Consider the following 16882-nt stretch of genomic DNA (forward strand, 5'->3'; position numbering starts at 1 on the left):
TGGCACAGCTTACACAGACCGCTCGCTGCGCCCGCATTCACTGCAGAGGGCCAGGGGTCCAAACTGACAACATCAACAAACGAGCAGAAAGCCGCATTATGGCGGATTAGGAGCTCGATGAAAAATGCTGATACAAATTAGCAACGAAAGCCCCCAAAGACCGCGTCTAGATCCTTGTGCACTTTCAATTATGGACCTCCGAGGCCTGGCTTGTACCCCATTCATTTGGCCCTTTTGTAACTTATTAGAAGGCGGTCTTTTGAGCCACACAAGGGGAATACTTGCCCAATGTTGCGTGATATGCGGCTATACACACAACCCAATCCGACCGTAATGGATATTGCTTTAATCGCGTCATTTAGCTCCTCGTAATTAAACTAATTTGTCAAGTTATTATTGTCAAGAGATATATTATATTAATATATATATATTGATTATTTCTTGTTGCAGAAAATATAAACATTATTTGGTTCAACAAACATTTATTATTCTTAATTACACAAAACGACCTCTAAACATTTAGACGTCTCTGTCTATTGGCAGCACATGACTTTCACAGATTAACTCGTGAATTAGAAACAAACAACAATTCAAAGGTTGAGGAAAGGAGAGAAGTCTTCCACCAAAATAAATCACTCCCATCAGATGGCAACATGTCACAGACCACTCAACTGGGAAGGGAGATTAGTTTGATATTCGGGTGTGCGGAATCTTTAAGATTTCCTTGTGTTGTGCTTTTATTAAAACCTGAGTTCGCTGTCTCTTTATGTCAACAACAACAGTGCCATTTTCTCATTGCGCACAGCATGAAGGAAACAGAAATCACCTTTTAATTATTCAACTGGGGTGTAAATGCACCCTATTGGATGTCAGCTTTTAAATAGGATAAGACAAATGTCAAAGACCAAACCCTCGCCTTTCTTCTCATCACTATACACATATGTACACGCATAAATAATCCTCTCTCCGCCTTGAGGAAGGAATAAGTCTTCAGAGTGCTTGTCCTACCTTCACGCGATGCGACTTTCTTTAATTAAAAGTTTTGTTTAAAAATGGCAAGTGTTGACGCTGGGGCTTTTGCTTGTAAAAGTCTGAGTCTGTGTCCCGGGCTGCAAAGAAACACTGTCTTGCGTTAGGTTCAAGTGTCCGGAGGCTGAGGCCAGAGCGGGCGTCAGCATAGCCAGGATGTGCGCCTGTCCGCCCGGCTGCGCGGCGTAAGCGGAGGCGCTGGAATTGGTGGCGCCGATGATATTGTCTATAGAGAAGGACGGCCGTCTCGGTGGGCTGCTGTCCGTCTTGAGTGGGGGTAAAGACGGGCTTAACTGTGGGTAGAAGGGCTTTGCGGCTAATAGAGACGGCAGGGGATGCGGTGCGGAGAATAGGGAGGGCGAGGAGGGCAAGGTGCAGGGCGAGGCGCCGGGGAACGAAAACGAAGCGCCTGTGTGATGGGAGTGGTAGGGGTTATGGTGGAAGTTTTGCAGCTGGAGTCCATAGTTGTATCCGTACGGGCCGTATCCAAAACCGGGCAGAAACCCACCGGCATCCCTGAGGATCTCGTTGCTCTGGTGCCTCTTGAAGCGCTTCCTCCTGCGCAAGAAGCTCCCGTTGTCGAACATATCAGCCGAGTCTGGGTCAAGAGTCCAGTAGTTGCCCTTCCCGGGGTTTCCAGGCTCCCTCGGGATCTTCACGAAGCAGTCGTTCAGGGAGAGGTTGTGGCGGATGGAGTTCTGCCACGCGGGGAACTTCTCCCTGTAGTAGGGGAACCTGTTGCTGATGAACTCGCAGATCTCGCTCAGAGTCAGCCTCTTCTTGGGACTCTGCAGGATGGCCATGGTGATGAGGGCTATGTAGGAGTACGGCGGCTTCACCAGCGCGTTCTTCCGCGCTTTGCCGTCACCGCCGGAGCCCGCGCTCGCGCCAGAGCCCATCGGGTCTGAAGGACACTCCGAGCCGCTAAGTCCGGGAGAGGACACGCCATCCACAGCGCTGTGCGAGTAGTTGTCGTCCGAGTCATTATCCAAGTTGAAGTCGTGATGAAGGTACTTCCCGTCCTTCCCGGATACATCACCCCCGACCACATCGATGTCCACGTCCTCGGACAAAGCAGAGCTGTCGGACATATCCGTGCCTAAAGTCATCCTTAGTTTCTCTTGCCCAGACTTTCTTCCTGCTCTGCTCAGGGGCGAGCTGCTACTGAGACCGGACCTCCCCCTTTGCGCCTTTAGACCACCTTCAGCTGGACTCACACATGGCACATGAATGAACACTGTCTCTGACCCGCGTTGTGACGGAAGCTCTTAGTAAAAAATAAAAAAAAAGGAAAAACTTTAGCATTGAATATTGAAGCTCTTGATCAGGAATTTTGGAGCCGAGTTGACGTCGATCAACTGTGAGCTGGATGTCCTTCACTATACTGTATCATGTCCCGGTCCCTCCAGGCTCTTCTGACGCACGTGATTGGAGGATCCAGTTGCTCTGTCGCACTGTCCACTTTAGCCCATCATAGGTATTTATAGGAGCAAAGAGGTCACGTGGTCCCAGAGTCACCAGAAACCATTTTATACAAGGAAAAAGGTTTGGCAAATATAGGGAAAATGTTTTGTATTATGTTCTGCAGCGTTAAGGCTATTTAATATAGCATTGTAGCCAATAGGATTATTATAGGATATAGCCAAATATTTTGAATTACTGAATGGTAATTTAATAATAATAATAATAATAATAATAATAATAATAATAATAATAATAATAATAATAATAATAATGATAATAATAATAATAATATAAAAATAATCATAATCATAATAGTAATAGTTGTGTGGTCATATTCAACATGTTTACCGCGCAATGAATAAAACAAAATGAACAATGCAATTTTATACAAGCCTAATAAACCTCATTAAACATATGCATCCTCAAGAACTTCTCCGTCTCTTTTACCTTCAAACCAAAGGACGCAGAGCTTACGCAGAGTGGCAGCGGCGCGATGACCCACAGCACTGTCAGGCTGCTAATGTTCTTTGTTCTTTTATTGTATTAATGAGTAGCCTATAATGATCTTTATTATTATTATCATCATTATCATTGTTATTTATTTTATTTTTTTATTGAGCGGGTTGTTTGTTTTTTGTCACTGGTCCTATAGTTTACTTTATTGTGTTAGTAAGGATGTTTTGAGTAAATAATGTTATGCTTTTAGTAAAGGCTACGCAAAAACAAATAAGTAATCGTTAAATAAATAAATGAATAAATCTGTAGGAAATGTTAATAGCTTCCAGCCACCTATTTAAGAGCTAAGTTACAAAAGGTGAATAACACATGTGTTAATAGTTTCTTGGTTACCTGCTAACCTTTGTCATTTTTCTCATGGATCAGCAAGTGACCAGCCTGCATTTTTAACTAAGCTCCGTTTAGGCGAAGCTGCGTTTTCCTTTTGGAGGATTTCACCCACAGCCAGCTTGGGCTCTTATAGTCTTAAAGCGCCACCTTCTGGATAAAGCATAACCGATGCAGGGAGTTTAGAGTCAACGACACTCGCAACTCATTCGGTCTCACAAGACCATCATTCATTTATATATTTATTTATTGTTTGCCACGACTTTCGGAGAAAAGAAGCATGGGTCACACTGAGGGAAGCTCCTCCGATCACTAAAAATATAGGCCTATCACATGCACACATGCATGTCCAAGATTATGGTTTGTCCCCGTTGAGAAATTCGTTCTCTGCATTTGAGGAATGCTTCAATGTCTCTGGGGAAACCCGTTGGGCCACAGATAACCGGAGTACCCGGAGGAAACCATGCACGGGGAGAACGTTCAAACACAGAAAGGCCCTGTCCGGGGATCGAACCCGGGACCTTCTTAAGCCTCTGACATTTTTACTGTTTAAAAGAAATCATCTAGGTTGGAATTTAGTGTTAGGAATTTATAGCAAACCATAAATGTGCATGCATAGCGCGCGCGCGTGCGTGCGTGCGTGTGTGTGTGTGTGTGAGAGAGAGAGAGAGAGAGAGAGAGAGAAATATAGAGAGAGAGGGATGGAGAGAGAGAGCGAGAAAGAAAGAAAGAAAGAAAGAAAGAGAGGGAAAGCAAGAGGGAAAGAAAGACAAAGAAAGAGAGAGGGAGGGAGAAAGAAAGAGAAAGAAAGAAAGAAAGAAAGAAAGAAAGAAAGAGAGTGAGAAAGAGCGAAAGAGAAGGAAATAGAGAGAGAGACACAGAGAGAGGGAGAAGGAGGTAGAGAGAGAGAGAGAGAGACGGGAGAAGGAGGTAGAGAGAGAGAGTGAGAGAGAGAGATGGAGAGAGAGAGGGAGAAGGAGGTAGAGAGAGAGAGAGAGTGAGAGATGGAGAGAGAGAGACGGTAGAAGGAGGTAGAGAGAGAGAGTGAGAGATGGAGAGAGAGAGAGAGAGAGAGGGAGAAAGTACAAACTGTTAACGCTTTTGTAAATGTTTATAGTTTTTAGAGTATAGGCAAATAGCCTAAATAACAACATTTTAACATTTTACATCAATGCTAGTGTAAAAAAAAAAACATCTACAAATTATTTACATAGCGTAATTGGCTATTTACACAAACAAAACATATTTATTGCAGAAAAGGAGAGCGTGTCCTCATTCTTCTCACATGTATCTTTCAAGTCCCGACGCAAAGTTGGCTTGCCTCATGTAGGAATTGTTGTAGTTTATGTTCGATAATCCCAGAAGCTGTTCTGTGTGATCGACGCACGAGCTGGTACGTATTGGGGGTAACGTGACCCTGTTGGCAGTGCAGTACACCTGTGAGCCCCCGGGAGAGAAGTTGGACTGAGTCATAGTGGGGAGGTTTGGCGGTGACGATGAAGCAGAGTATGGGTACGAGAGGTTACCGCTATTTCTGCCCAACATGTTGGGGTTTTGACTCTGAAAGCAGGCGGAGGTGTCCGCTGGAGTGATAGAGCAACCGGAGTTCATGGTTGCAAGGTCACCTCCTAGAGCCAACTGGGAGTTGAGATCCGCGCCGTGCCCCGGCTGCTGGCTGATGATGTTATCAATGCTGAACATGCGCGCTTGACCGGGCGCCACTCCAGCGGCTGACGTTTGGTAATGGTGCAGCATGGTGGGATGTTGAGGCGCATAGCCCGATCCTATTCCAGCGTAAAGCGAGTTGGGATAAGTAGTTCTGCCCATTGGAGTAGGCGTAAAGGCACTTGAGCTCTGTATGTAGCCGGGATAGGTGCTTACGTCTGTGCGCTTGAACCTCTTCCTTCTCCTCAAAAAACTGCCATTGTCAAACATGTCTTCAGCAGCCGGATCCAGGGTCCAGTAGTTGCCTTTTCCCGGTCTGCCCGGCTCCCTAGGGATCTTCACGAAGCAGTCATTGAGCGTGAGGTTGTGACGGATGGAGTTCTGCCACTTCTTAGAGTTCTCTCTGTAGAATGGAAAGCGCTCCATGATGAACTTGTAGATACCTCCCAGTGTGAGCTTCCTGTCTGGAGAGTTGGCAATCGCCATAGCAATGAGAGCGATGTAGCTGTACGGTGGTTTTCCTCTCTGGACTGGCCTCTTCCTCCGTCGGCTCCCGGTGGGCAGGTGCTCCTCGGTCTGGCCCAGAGCAGACGCATCCTCCGCATTGGGACTGTTGCCTCTTGGCTCAGATTTGATGAGAATGTTGTCTTTGGAGCGGGCCTGCAGCATGAGCGCAGACGCTGCTGGAGGCAGAGGCGAGTCTAAACTTACGTTTGGAGACATGACAACAGGACTGGCCTCGGCTGGAGAGTGCTGACTCTCTGCAGTCATGTTGCACATGCCGGAGTAATACGAATAGTTTGCCAGATTCATAAAAGAAAAAAATGACAAGATCCTCTCATGTAAAACCTGAAAATGTCACGTACGTAATGTATCATCGACCCCTATCCCACTGTGAGACTGGGGCTGTGTCAAGTCAGGTGAGGGAGACATGGGCCGCTTTATAAGGCTGGACATATGACGCCACTGAGTCACTGATGACGAGGGAAGAGCATCCCCATTCTGTGGATCTGTGAACCTACACAGGCTGAAGCAGGGTCAAATTTCATGTGGGCAACAGTTAACCACCACTTTTATTCTCACTCTTTATCACCTAAATATAAATAGTTTGGTGGATATACATCAACCTCTACTTTGTTTCCTCTATTTGCATGTGTTCCAAAAACTATATATAAAAAAGGGAAAAAAAAGGTCAAACACATTTTGTAATTAAACAAACTGCCATATCGGTTATCACTACATTCTTAGATGTGTAAATAACTCCTCTTTCTCATGGTTTATTGTAGCAGCAAGTTTTCCTGAAATCTCCCCCTGTTCCCTCCATGTCCAGTTACTGTGTACACAACAGAAACAACACTCCTTCAGCTGCTCTGTGAATCTGAACCAATCCACCAATTGAAAACTATACAGACCTCTCAAAACAACCAGTTGAACTACAAAAGCTTTTGCGTCAGAAAAGTAAATATCCTCTAGAGTTAATTTTCATTTTTGGATACCAGTAATCAAACAATCCATGGCCTGTTGTCTTAAGGATTTTCAAGTCAAAACACACCTCTGCAAACAAGTGATTTGAGGACAACACCCTTTAAACACAGCAGTGTTGTAGAATAATTGGTTATTTAAATGGGGGAGGGCGATAAAAACAAGAGGCTATGATCAAAACAAACTGAGAGCTTACAGCCCTTACTCTTATTGTGATAAATAGCTTTGCATTATAAAAGTGATGCTATATTTTCAATGTAAGAATATGAACTGTCTTTGCTGTTGAATGTGCATGCAAGAAGTAGAGTCCTTGAAGGATTTGTATTTTTAATTTGGATATTTTAGTGCAGTCTGACCAAAGTGGTACAGAGTGCTGATATTGGTCCCCTGACACATGCACAGACAGATGAGTGTCGGCCACAACTCAGACAAGACTAAGCCCATGGAGCTACTCACAGCCAGTATCTAACAGCTTCAGACAAGCGTGGGAGCACGGATGTATCAGAGAGGATCTGCCCTCTGAGCTGCCAGGTCAGGCAGGACAAACAGGGCTCAGGCCAGGAAACAGCCTTCGCCTCAGGGCTGTGGCCCCCTGTTAATCCCCTCTCACAGCCCTCACTGCCCCATCACAGGGTCTGCCTCTGCACACCTCTGCCAGGCCCGACTGTCCACATAAACCCTCCTCAAGCTAAGGGCCCAGCTCGCCAGTTCCAGTTGTTTGCAAAAGTACAACATTATTCTTTTCATTTATTGCCTTTATTTTTTTTTATTTAACAAAAGTATCTGATTTACCGTTTACCAGGGAGACTGTTGAACTGACAGAGCGAGGCTGTTCCAGGATTCCAATGTGGTTTTAGCTATAGGGCTGCACAATATCTTGCAACATGTGATACGGGTGTTATGATAGCAATATTATTGTGATATTTTATTCAACCAATTCAAAATGTTCCATACAATTTAAACACAAATTGTTTTTTGCAATTTGAGTCAAAATGAGACATAAAAAAAAGGCTACAATGGAACTAAATTAGGATAATTCTAGCAAAAACTGAACTGAAGTTTCATGCATTTTTTTAGGCTGAATTAGTAAAAAAAAAAATGTTACATCCAATCAGATAGAAGACTTCAGTGAGTTTACGATATATTGTGGCATCTTGCGATACAGACATAGCATCACCTAATATTTTAGCAATACATTGTGCAGCCCTGTAACTGTACTGTACTGCTTTGTATTGTGTTGTAAAGCACACATATGCTTGTATGAAATGTGCTTTAAAAAGAAGATGTATTTTCAATTTTGTTATCCACTGCTGCAGCACACATCCCCATGCAATGGATAGAAGTTTACACAACAGTCTCATCTGAACAACAAGACAGACCCAAGAGAAGGAAGACAGAGCCCAGAAATAATTTGAGTGGAGCCCTGTAGGAATATAAAACCTAACTATGACGGGACATATACATTGATAATAAACATTTATTTAACATTTTATAGGTGGAGCTATAGTTGGTAAGCATTTGTATGGTTTTAAAGCATCATAGTTTTAAAAGTGGCACTATTGGCATCATGCATCATTTTAAAACTGGTGATTAAGTTTGATCTGGTAAATATTTATTTAGGTAGAGACATGTAAAATGTTTTTTTTTTTCTTTGCTAAATCATTAGGATGAGGCCTGCACGTGGTAGCGTAGGTTTTGGGCCAGACTTAACAGGACAGATGGAGTTGCTGAGCAAACACTTGTGATTCATCCATACGCAAAGTGGCTCCAGGGCCACGGAGGAGGGGGCATGAGAATGAGAGTGGGGTAAAGAACGGGTGTGAGCCAGAGGGAGAGGAAAACATGCGCGAGAGAGAGTAGACCTTTTCTTGCCCAAGCTCATCAAGTACGGGCCAGGGCTCCTGAAAACGCAGGGATTACTAGGTCCCTCCACTGTACGGGACGGGCCGCCTCTGCCTCGTTTCGCACTACACGCTACACTGCCCCACTAAAGCACCACAGTGTTCTCACACACACAGCAAGTCACTCATGCCTCGATGATGCTGGACATTCACATAACTTTAAACACAAGCATAAAGTCTAATGGTCACAACACACAAGGAAGTTGGTGTCAATAAATTCAAACTCTCCAGCAAATGCTCATTACTGGGAAAAGTGCATTTGCTGCTTTTCCCACTAAAGTATATATTTGTTTATAATTGCTTTTGCTTAATAGATCTGCAAAAGCATGCCTGTCCCTACAGGTCACACTAAAACCTTTCTCGCCTCTAGCAACAAAACCAAGGATTTTATCCACAAGAGCGAACATCCAAGATCACATCCTGTTGATAAGCACCTTAATGTGGGCACTTTTTGTTTGCAAAGGATTTTTTTATTTTATTTTTACTGATATTGTTGCAGAAACATCTGCAGTATGCCTATATCAATCAGGGTTTCAGACCCAAAGGCTTTGAAATAGAATAATGATAGATAGATAGATAGATAGATAGATAGATAGATAGATAGATAGATAGATAGATAGATAGATAGATAGATAGATAGATAGATAGATAGATAGAAAGATAGATAGATAGATAGATAGATAGATAGATAGATAGATAGATAGATAGATAGATAGATAGATAGATAGATAGATAGAAAGATAGATAGATAGATAGATAGATAGATAGATAGATAGATAGATAGATAGATAGAGAGATAGATAGATAGAAAGATAGATAGATAGATAGATAGATAGATAGATAGAAAGATAGATAGATAGATAGATAGATAGATAGATAGATAGATAGATAGAAAGATAGATAGATAGATAGATAGATAGATAGATAGATAGATAGATAGATAGATAGATAGATAGATTGATTGATTGATTGATTGATTGATTGATTGATTGATTGATTGATTGATTGATTGATTGATTGATTGATTGATTGATTGATTGATTGATTGATTGATTGATTGATTGATTGATTGATTGATTGATTGATTGATTGATTGATTGATTGATTGATTGATTGATAGATTGATTGATTAATAGATAGATGAAAATGTGGATCGCTAATAATAGAATAGTAATAATGCTTTGCTAATAATTTAGTGTTCATGGCATTCTTCAAGAGCTATGTGGACCAGACCAGCCATCAAGCTCCTGATGAGTAAGGGCTTACGGTAAATGAGCGGGACACTGGGGGGAGGGGGCGTGGCCGGTGTGAAATCAAGCTGTTTTTGAAGAGCTAAGAATTTGTTCCTGATTTTGACATGTCCAGTTGAGTATCAGTGAGGTCACTGTGACAAAGATGAATCCTTTTCCAGACGTCAGAGTTTCGGAGAGAGGCAGAGACAAGGGCCTGCATTGAGACACCTGCTGTCTTTCAACGTGCACTTCTCAGTCTTTCACCTCCTGTATATCAGCTCCCACTGCGTTTTTAAATATCAACAGAAGAAAATCATTTGCAAAGAAAAAGACTTTGTGATACACACAGTATATTATCAGATGTTAATGATATTTATTGAGCATTTATTGGGTTTACAGGTTGTTCTTTTTCAGTAATAAAAATAAGTTGAGGCCAGATTGACAAGAAAAGGTGTGCAGACCTTTGTACAAAAGAGCTACACGCAGGAACAACCCGATATACAATATGTTAAAATAAAAATATAAAAGAGGAAGTACAAAATCATCTTTGGAATTACAACTGTAATCAACATAATTTTCCATCTATGGTCGTCTCACTGATATTGATGTAACTCTGGAAGAGGGTTACAACAAATTCAGGTCTATTTACTGTCACTAATCACTCCACACCCACAGTAACTATTATCCCTCTGTTTGGTGGGATCAGCCTCTAATCCTTATTGTTTTAACTTTAAGCTTTCTTTTAAACATAAATAATGACGCACAGGACTTGAGTTCATCCTCTAAGAGTTCCACACATTCTCACCTCGAAACAACAGACTTCGTAGTTTAACATCTGTTCATGGGTTTAGCAAACATAAATGATCCTCAGAATCAGGAACTATATTATTTTTTTATTGTATACATTGAACTAGCAATTTTAGACTCAACAAAGTCATTAAATTGCCGTATAAACAGATTATGAGTATGTTGATTATAATGTGCTTTATTAATGAGACAGACTGCATGCTTTTGTGATAAGGTCTACATGAAACCTACTTTACAGAACAAGAAGGATGTGTTAAAGTACATACAATTACAATCCAGATTTTAGTTGCATAAAAGTGAAATGCAGCTTCACCGCTTTTAATCCTAACTCTGGGAACCAAGGAGGACACAGAACTGATATGGATGTATTACCTTGGCCAGGAGTCCCCAACTAAATCAGCTGAAGGTCTGCAAACTTTTCTTTCATAACTTTGAAAGTTATGAACATGATGTGTCCAGGGTCCGGACATAAGCAGTCATTGCTCTTCAAAATGTTAAAACATGAACACAGGTTGTCTATTTACATAGCAGGGCTGATCAATGAATCAATCATTTTGACATTTTATTTCAATGTTATTCGTTAGGTATGTACTGAATGAATAAAGCCATGTAAGGCGTATTTGAGTGTCCAGAAAAGCGCCATATAAAACCGATGCATTATTATTATTATTATTATTATTATTATTATTATTATTATTAGTAGTAGTAGTAGTAGTAGTAGTAGTAGTAGTAGTAGTAGTAGTAGTACAATTAGGAATCAGGCAGAAGCACTCTGGATGCATTCTGGACAGTTTAGATAAGCCTCTCCAAGTCTGGTTTAGACCTTTGTTGATTTAGAGTACCGTGCAGAGGTCTGAAAACACTTTTAATGTTTAGTCTAAATGTCGATGTGTAGCGACAGAAGGATTCTACAGGCCCATGTTTACCAGCCAGCAATGAAACATAGGCTTTAATCTGCACTGTTCTTTCTGAAGCTGAAGCATGTGTATTTGTACGTAAGAGTTAAATATGACCTGTTTGACTGCACATTATCCTGACTATTTGTAACCCCTGTGTGTTCTTGAGAGCTGATGTAACAAGTTTATTTTCCATCGTGAGATCAATAGTCTATCTTATCTTTTCTTAGTTAGTAATGCATGAAGTACTCAAAATACAATTTTAGAACAACAAAAGTATCGTGTGAGAATCCACCATAGGAACAGTTTTGAAATGAATGGAAAAATGAATACATAAAAAAAAGCAAAAAAAAAACTTGCCTGCGCTATATATATTCATCGTCAAAGGTCAGGGCTGGGCTGCCACTTGTAGTCTGAAGTAAAGCATCGCTTTCTACAAATGCCAGTTTTGCGCGGCCTAAATGGGTTTTCTGCTAAGAAATGTTACAGTGAAAAATATGATCAATTCTGTTTGATCAGTGATTTGTCTAATAATATTCCTCACAATCATCCCCGGGCTTGACATTTCCTGATGTAAAGAGACCTGTTTTCAAATCGGTCGACAGTCAAAAAGAAAACACTTTGATATTGGACAACGCTGGAATAATCGTGTATGACTGTTTTGTTTTTTAACCCTCAATCACACCTTTTAAAAAGTGAAACTTTAGAAAGCTTTTTAATATATACATATATACATTTTAATATATAATATATACATATATATACATATATGTATATATATATACATATATGTACAGGAGCAGGCCTTGAGCACCAGAGCAATAGAGGCCCAGATCTACCACACCAGACAAGACCCCAGGTGTAGACTGTGCAAAGAGGCCAATGAGACAATCCAGCACATAACTGCAGGGTGTAAGATGCTGGCAGGGAAAGCTTACATGGAGCGCCATAACCAAGTGGCTGGTATAGTGTACAGGAACATCTGTGCAGAATATGGGCTGGAAACCCCAAGGTCAAAGTGGGAAACACCTCCAAAGGTGGTCGAGAATGACCGAGCCAAGATCCTGTGGGACTTCCAGATACAGACGGACAAAATGGTAATGGCGAACCAACCGGACATTGTGGTGGTGGACAAAGAGCAGAGGAAAGCCATTGTGGTCGACATAGCAATACCAAGCGACTTCAACATCAGGAAAAAGGAACACGAGAAACTAGAGAAATACCAGGGGCTCAGAGAAGAGCTGGAGAAAACCTGGAGGGTGAAGGCATCAGTGGTGCCCGTGGTCGTTGGGGCACTCGGGGCAGTGACCCCCAAACTGGAGGAGTGGCTCCAGCAGATCCCAGGAAATACATCAGACATCTCGGTCCAGAAAAGTGCAGTCCTAGGAACAGCAAAGATACTGCGCAGAACCCTCAAGCTCCCAGGCCTCTGGTAGAAGACCCGAGCAGGAGGGAAAAAAGAGACCGCCCGCGGAGGGTGAGGAAGAGTTTTTTTTTATTTTTATATATATATAAAGTAATATTATGTGTATAGGCCTATGTATGAAAAGAGGAGAGTCAATCTTTCAAAATAAAAGAATTTCCCAAAATCCTTCATTTTAAAAAAAAATTATAGCTTCCTAAAGTTTCAAGCATATTTTTGTATTGAAGCACCCACAAAGAGAGCTGTTTACAAAGGGTTAAAAAAAAGATTTACCTAAAAAATACTCTCCCAGTTGTGCAAAAAAACTCCAAAAGCGCAAAGTGTGCCTGGGTGTGATAGAGGATTAATCACTGAAATTTGTAATTTTTTAAAATTGGGGAAAAAATAACGTACATTCTTAGGTAAAGAGTTATGAGGAGCTCAGTCAAAGGTTTAAGTGAGTCGGGTTAAGTTTGCCTGATATTCACAGATTCGGTCAAGTCCGAATCTGAAAATTTCAAACCTTGCTGTACTACTCACAGTCACATAGGGAAACTACTACAACCATGGATCTTTTATAAATAAACATAAATAAACAAATAAACAAAATACAGCAGCAGAGTGGCACAGCGATTAGCGGCACAGTGGCACAGTGGGTAGCGCTCCTGGCTCACTGAAAGAAGGTCCCGGCTTTGACTCCCCCCTAGATCACAGCCAGAGGCGGTGCTTCTAGTATTGGGCAGCACAGTGGTGCGGCATGGTGGCACAGTGGTTAGTGCTTGTCACAATCTCAGTGTGGCTTTCAGTGTTAAATGAAGAATAAATTTTTAAAAAAACTGAATGATCGCATGCAAGAATGATCATTCAGTGCTTGAAGCACAGATTCTGTTGGTCAGAAGAGATTAAATAGATCTCCACAACTGACTGTTATTTTTGAAATGTATGCAGAAATATCACAATTTGTGGATAATCTTCAATACTTTCTATAGTTTTTGCTGTAGTGGCACCTCAATACTAACGCTATTAAACTAATTATTATAACTACAAACTTTATTTTTAGATCTGGACCTTTATTTTGAAATTCAAGCCAAAATATGAGATTTTACTAATATTACGGATATTACTCTTCAATAGCTTCTACAGTTTTCACTGTAGTGACAGTAAATTGGAACCAGTTATCAATACCAGCAATTTACAACCTTTACTTTTTAGGTCTTTATTTTTATATTATTTTGAAATCCATTCTCAATAAAGGCCCAGCTATATATATATATATATATATATATATATATATATATATATATATATATATATATATATAAATATTGCATATGCTATATAATCAACAACAAGGCGAAGACAGCTGGGCTTTGTACATTACGTTTTATGTAGCCTATGGCCATTGACAGTAAATTTGTTTTGTTTCATTATAATTTTATTTTTAGTTATACTTTTTTATTTGTTTATTTATTTTGTGATTTTGTTTGGGTACCGTGCATTTTTATATGCAAGTAGTAAAATAATAAAACAAACATTTAAAAAGACGTCCGTTTTCAGCGTCGCACAGTTGCGGAAGTGACGTCGAGTGATTGCGTATTTCCGTATTTTCGTTTTCAACCAAACAAATGAACAGCAGGAGAGCGCCCCATTTCATGTGAGTTATTTAGAAATAACAACCCCCTTTGGAAAATAAACAGCTACATTTTTTAAAAATGGAAAGCCGTTTGCTACAAGTTTAACGTAATCAAGTTAGCGGTGGTTATATTATAAACATCTGTAAGGTTCTTGAGGCATCTTCTGTACTTTTTAGTCGGAGTGTAGGACGTTTCACCTCATCCAAAGGCTTCTTCAGTGACACCACGGTTTCCAGCTCACACGCGGACTTACATAAAACTACTTTAAGCTTTATCTACCGATAGTATGTGACTTACGTTTCATGTGTAGTGAAAGAAGGAGTCTACAAATCTAGTTGACTTTTTATCCAGTCCGTGTGTGTGCTGCAAACTTTAGTGTTGCTGATAAAGCCTTTGAGAGGCGAAACGTCCTACACTTCGACCACAATGTACAGAAGATGACACAAGAACTTTCATCAAAGATGGACAACTCCTGTACGACTGAGAGCGTCCATGTACATTTCCCATCAAGCCAAACACAATGTTTATTTTGACAGCCCCGCGTCTAAAAGGAGGGATGAATCTGCGGGGAAAGTCAGAAATAAGTCATGGCAAAGTTACAGACTGGAGGAAGACGCGTTGGAGAAGCCTGTGGAGGAGAGTGTGCCCAAGGGATCATGCCAGACCATGTGCCCTGCTCGTGAGATGCGGCAGCGAGAATCTCAGCACCGCCTGCATCATTATGAGATTGTCTTAGGAAGGCAGAGAGATCGATTGCCCAAAGCAGACCCTTTACGTACAGTGAAGGAGTACGCCAGACCAGCTGCAGGAAAAGACTCCACAAACCCAAGTGACCTCCGACCAGCTGACGTGCTGATCAAAACTGTGTGCCATCTTATTGATGCCATTGCAACCTCTCCTGAACTTCATCCTTGGACCGAGGCTAGTTGATTTTGTACTCATCACCAATTTAAAGTAATTTTAAAGGATCAATACCATCTCAATTAAAACTGCTATAATCTAAATACAAATTGCGCTGATATTGACTCAAATTCTTCCTTTTGTCCCTAGGTGTATTGTTTTGTCTTTGATCGTCTGCGTGCAGTGAAACAAGACATGATCATTCAGCGACTGTCTGGAAAAGACTGTGTAACAATTCTGGAGCGATCAGTACGTTTTCTTGTCTATGCTTCATACTGTCTTTGCGGTGAGCCCCTGGGGTTTTATGACCCAAAGATCAATGACAATCATGTACAGGAAAATCTCAGCTGGCTTCTGGACTGCTACATCACTGCTCCAACCCCATATGACAACCAGGAGGAGTTTGAAGCACTCAATTTACTTTACAATCTAGGTTGGTATTGATGACTACACAATCAGAATTATACGTTATATACCACAGTTCTTTCTGATAACAATACACTCCAGCACTATTTTGTTGTAACACAGCCTTCTCTTTAGGTTGTACCCAGGTCATACAGCGCGTACTGCAACTTCCAAGGGGACTTCGGAGAACTCCTAGCATTTCATTGGCTCTGTCTATCAATCAAGCTTTTCTTGTACGTAACCCTGTGCGTCTTCTCCGATTGGCTCAAAAGCTAAACTTCTTGCAGTCTTGTGCTCTTCACCGCCATCTGCCAACCTGTCGAAGGGATCTTCTGCTAATTTACAGTCATGGATTCAGTAGCCGCAACTGTCGCTTTCCCCTGGAGAAGCTGGGTGAACTTATGGATTTGGATGAATGTTATACAACTAAATATTGTCAAATGTATGGAGTTGAGATTAACCAGGAAAACAAAGTGATGTTTATGAGAAGTGCTTTTGTTGAGCCTGAACAGAGAAAAGTGCAATGTTTACAGCATCACAATACTTCAAATGAAAAGCTGAAGTTACTCACTATGGGATGCAGAGTTCATGGTTCTGTTACTGATGAATAATGCTGAACTTAGATTGGTCTTGCTTTTTTTTTAAATTCAATTTTTATTCTACAAGTTGCAACCGAGTTGTCAAGGTGGACAAACTAAAGTCCGGGGGTCAAATGCATTGCATGTTTTGTTCTTGTTTTTAATGTAGTTAAAGGCGATTACAATTTTACTTGTTACCTCTAGACTACTACTGACCATTTACTATAAATTATTCATAATTCAATAATTTTTTAGTTCTTAATAGGTTACAAGCTGACTGGATGTCAATCTACGCAAACCCATTCTTTTTTTAATGTATATATATATAAAAACAGCTATACTTTTGGGGGAAGGGGAATGTGAAGTATGTGGAAATGATAAATGTATGTATGGGGAAAGCAAATAAAAGTGTATTGAAATATATGGATAGGTCTTATTTCTTATCTACCGCCAACATCTAATGACTGTTGGAATGTTCTTCTGTATTACACAAGGTTGGCCACTTGGCGGCAGCAACGATTTGTGACAAACCAGTAAAACAAGGAAAATCGAAGTTCCAAAACATTTTGTAGCCCTTTTGGAAAATAACATTTGCATGATGAAATAATGAGTGAATGTAATGTTAGCTTTATGAAAATAAAGAA

General features: G+C 40.9%; 4 protein-coding genes across 4 annotated transcripts in view; 1 reads left to right on the forward strand and 3 right to left on the reverse strand.

Moving 5' to 3' along the window:
- Positions 1 to 514: 514 nt before the first annotated feature.
- Positions 515 to 2472, reverse strand: foxd2 (forkhead box D2). The gene has a single exon (XM_079575369.1). It carries the CDS (start codon positions 2136 to 2138, stop codon positions 1047 to 1049), a length of 1092 nt encoding a protein of 363 aa, XP_079431495.1. The 5' UTR covers positions 2139 to 2472; the 3' UTR covers positions 515 to 1046.
- Positions 2473 to 4612: 2140 nt separating this feature from the next.
- On the reverse strand, positions 4613 to 5814 carry foxe3 (forkhead box E3; the record flags this gene model as incomplete). The annotated part of the gene is made up of 1 exon (XM_079574551.1): positions 4613 to 5814. The coding sequence occupies one exon, from the start codon at positions 5812 to 5814 to the stop codon at positions 4618 to 4620; it is 1197 nt and encodes a 398-aa protein (XP_079430677.1). The 3' UTR covers positions 4613 to 4617.
- Positions 5815 to 12683: 6869 nt separating this feature from the next.
- Positions 12684 to 16882, reverse strand: part of tle2b (TLE family member 2, transcriptional corepressor b) — a 245645-nt gene continuing 241446 nt past the window's right edge. The window contains exon 21 of the transcript XR_013793773.1: positions 12684 to 12693. The gene's annotated coding sequence lies outside the window, so the exon portion shown is untranslated. The remainder of the gene's footprint in view (positions 12694 to 16882) is intronic.
- Positions 14302 to 16475, forward strand: sac3d1 (SAC3 domain containing 1). Its single transcript, XM_079575261.1, has 4 exons — positions 14302 to 14375; positions 14892 to 15276; positions 15406 to 15688; positions 15796 to 16475. Exons 1-4 carry the CDS (start codon positions 14347 to 14349, stop codon positions 16269 to 16271), a joined length of 1173 nt encoding a protein of 390 aa, XP_079431387.1. The 5' UTR covers positions 14302 to 14346; the 3' UTR covers positions 16272 to 16475.

The sequence above is a fragment of the Gobius niger genome (assembly GCF_951799975.1).
Source record: "Gobius niger genome assembly, chromosome: 17".
Lineage (NCBI taxonomy): Eukaryota > Metazoa > Chordata > Actinopteri > Gobiiformes > Gobiidae > Gobius > Gobius niger.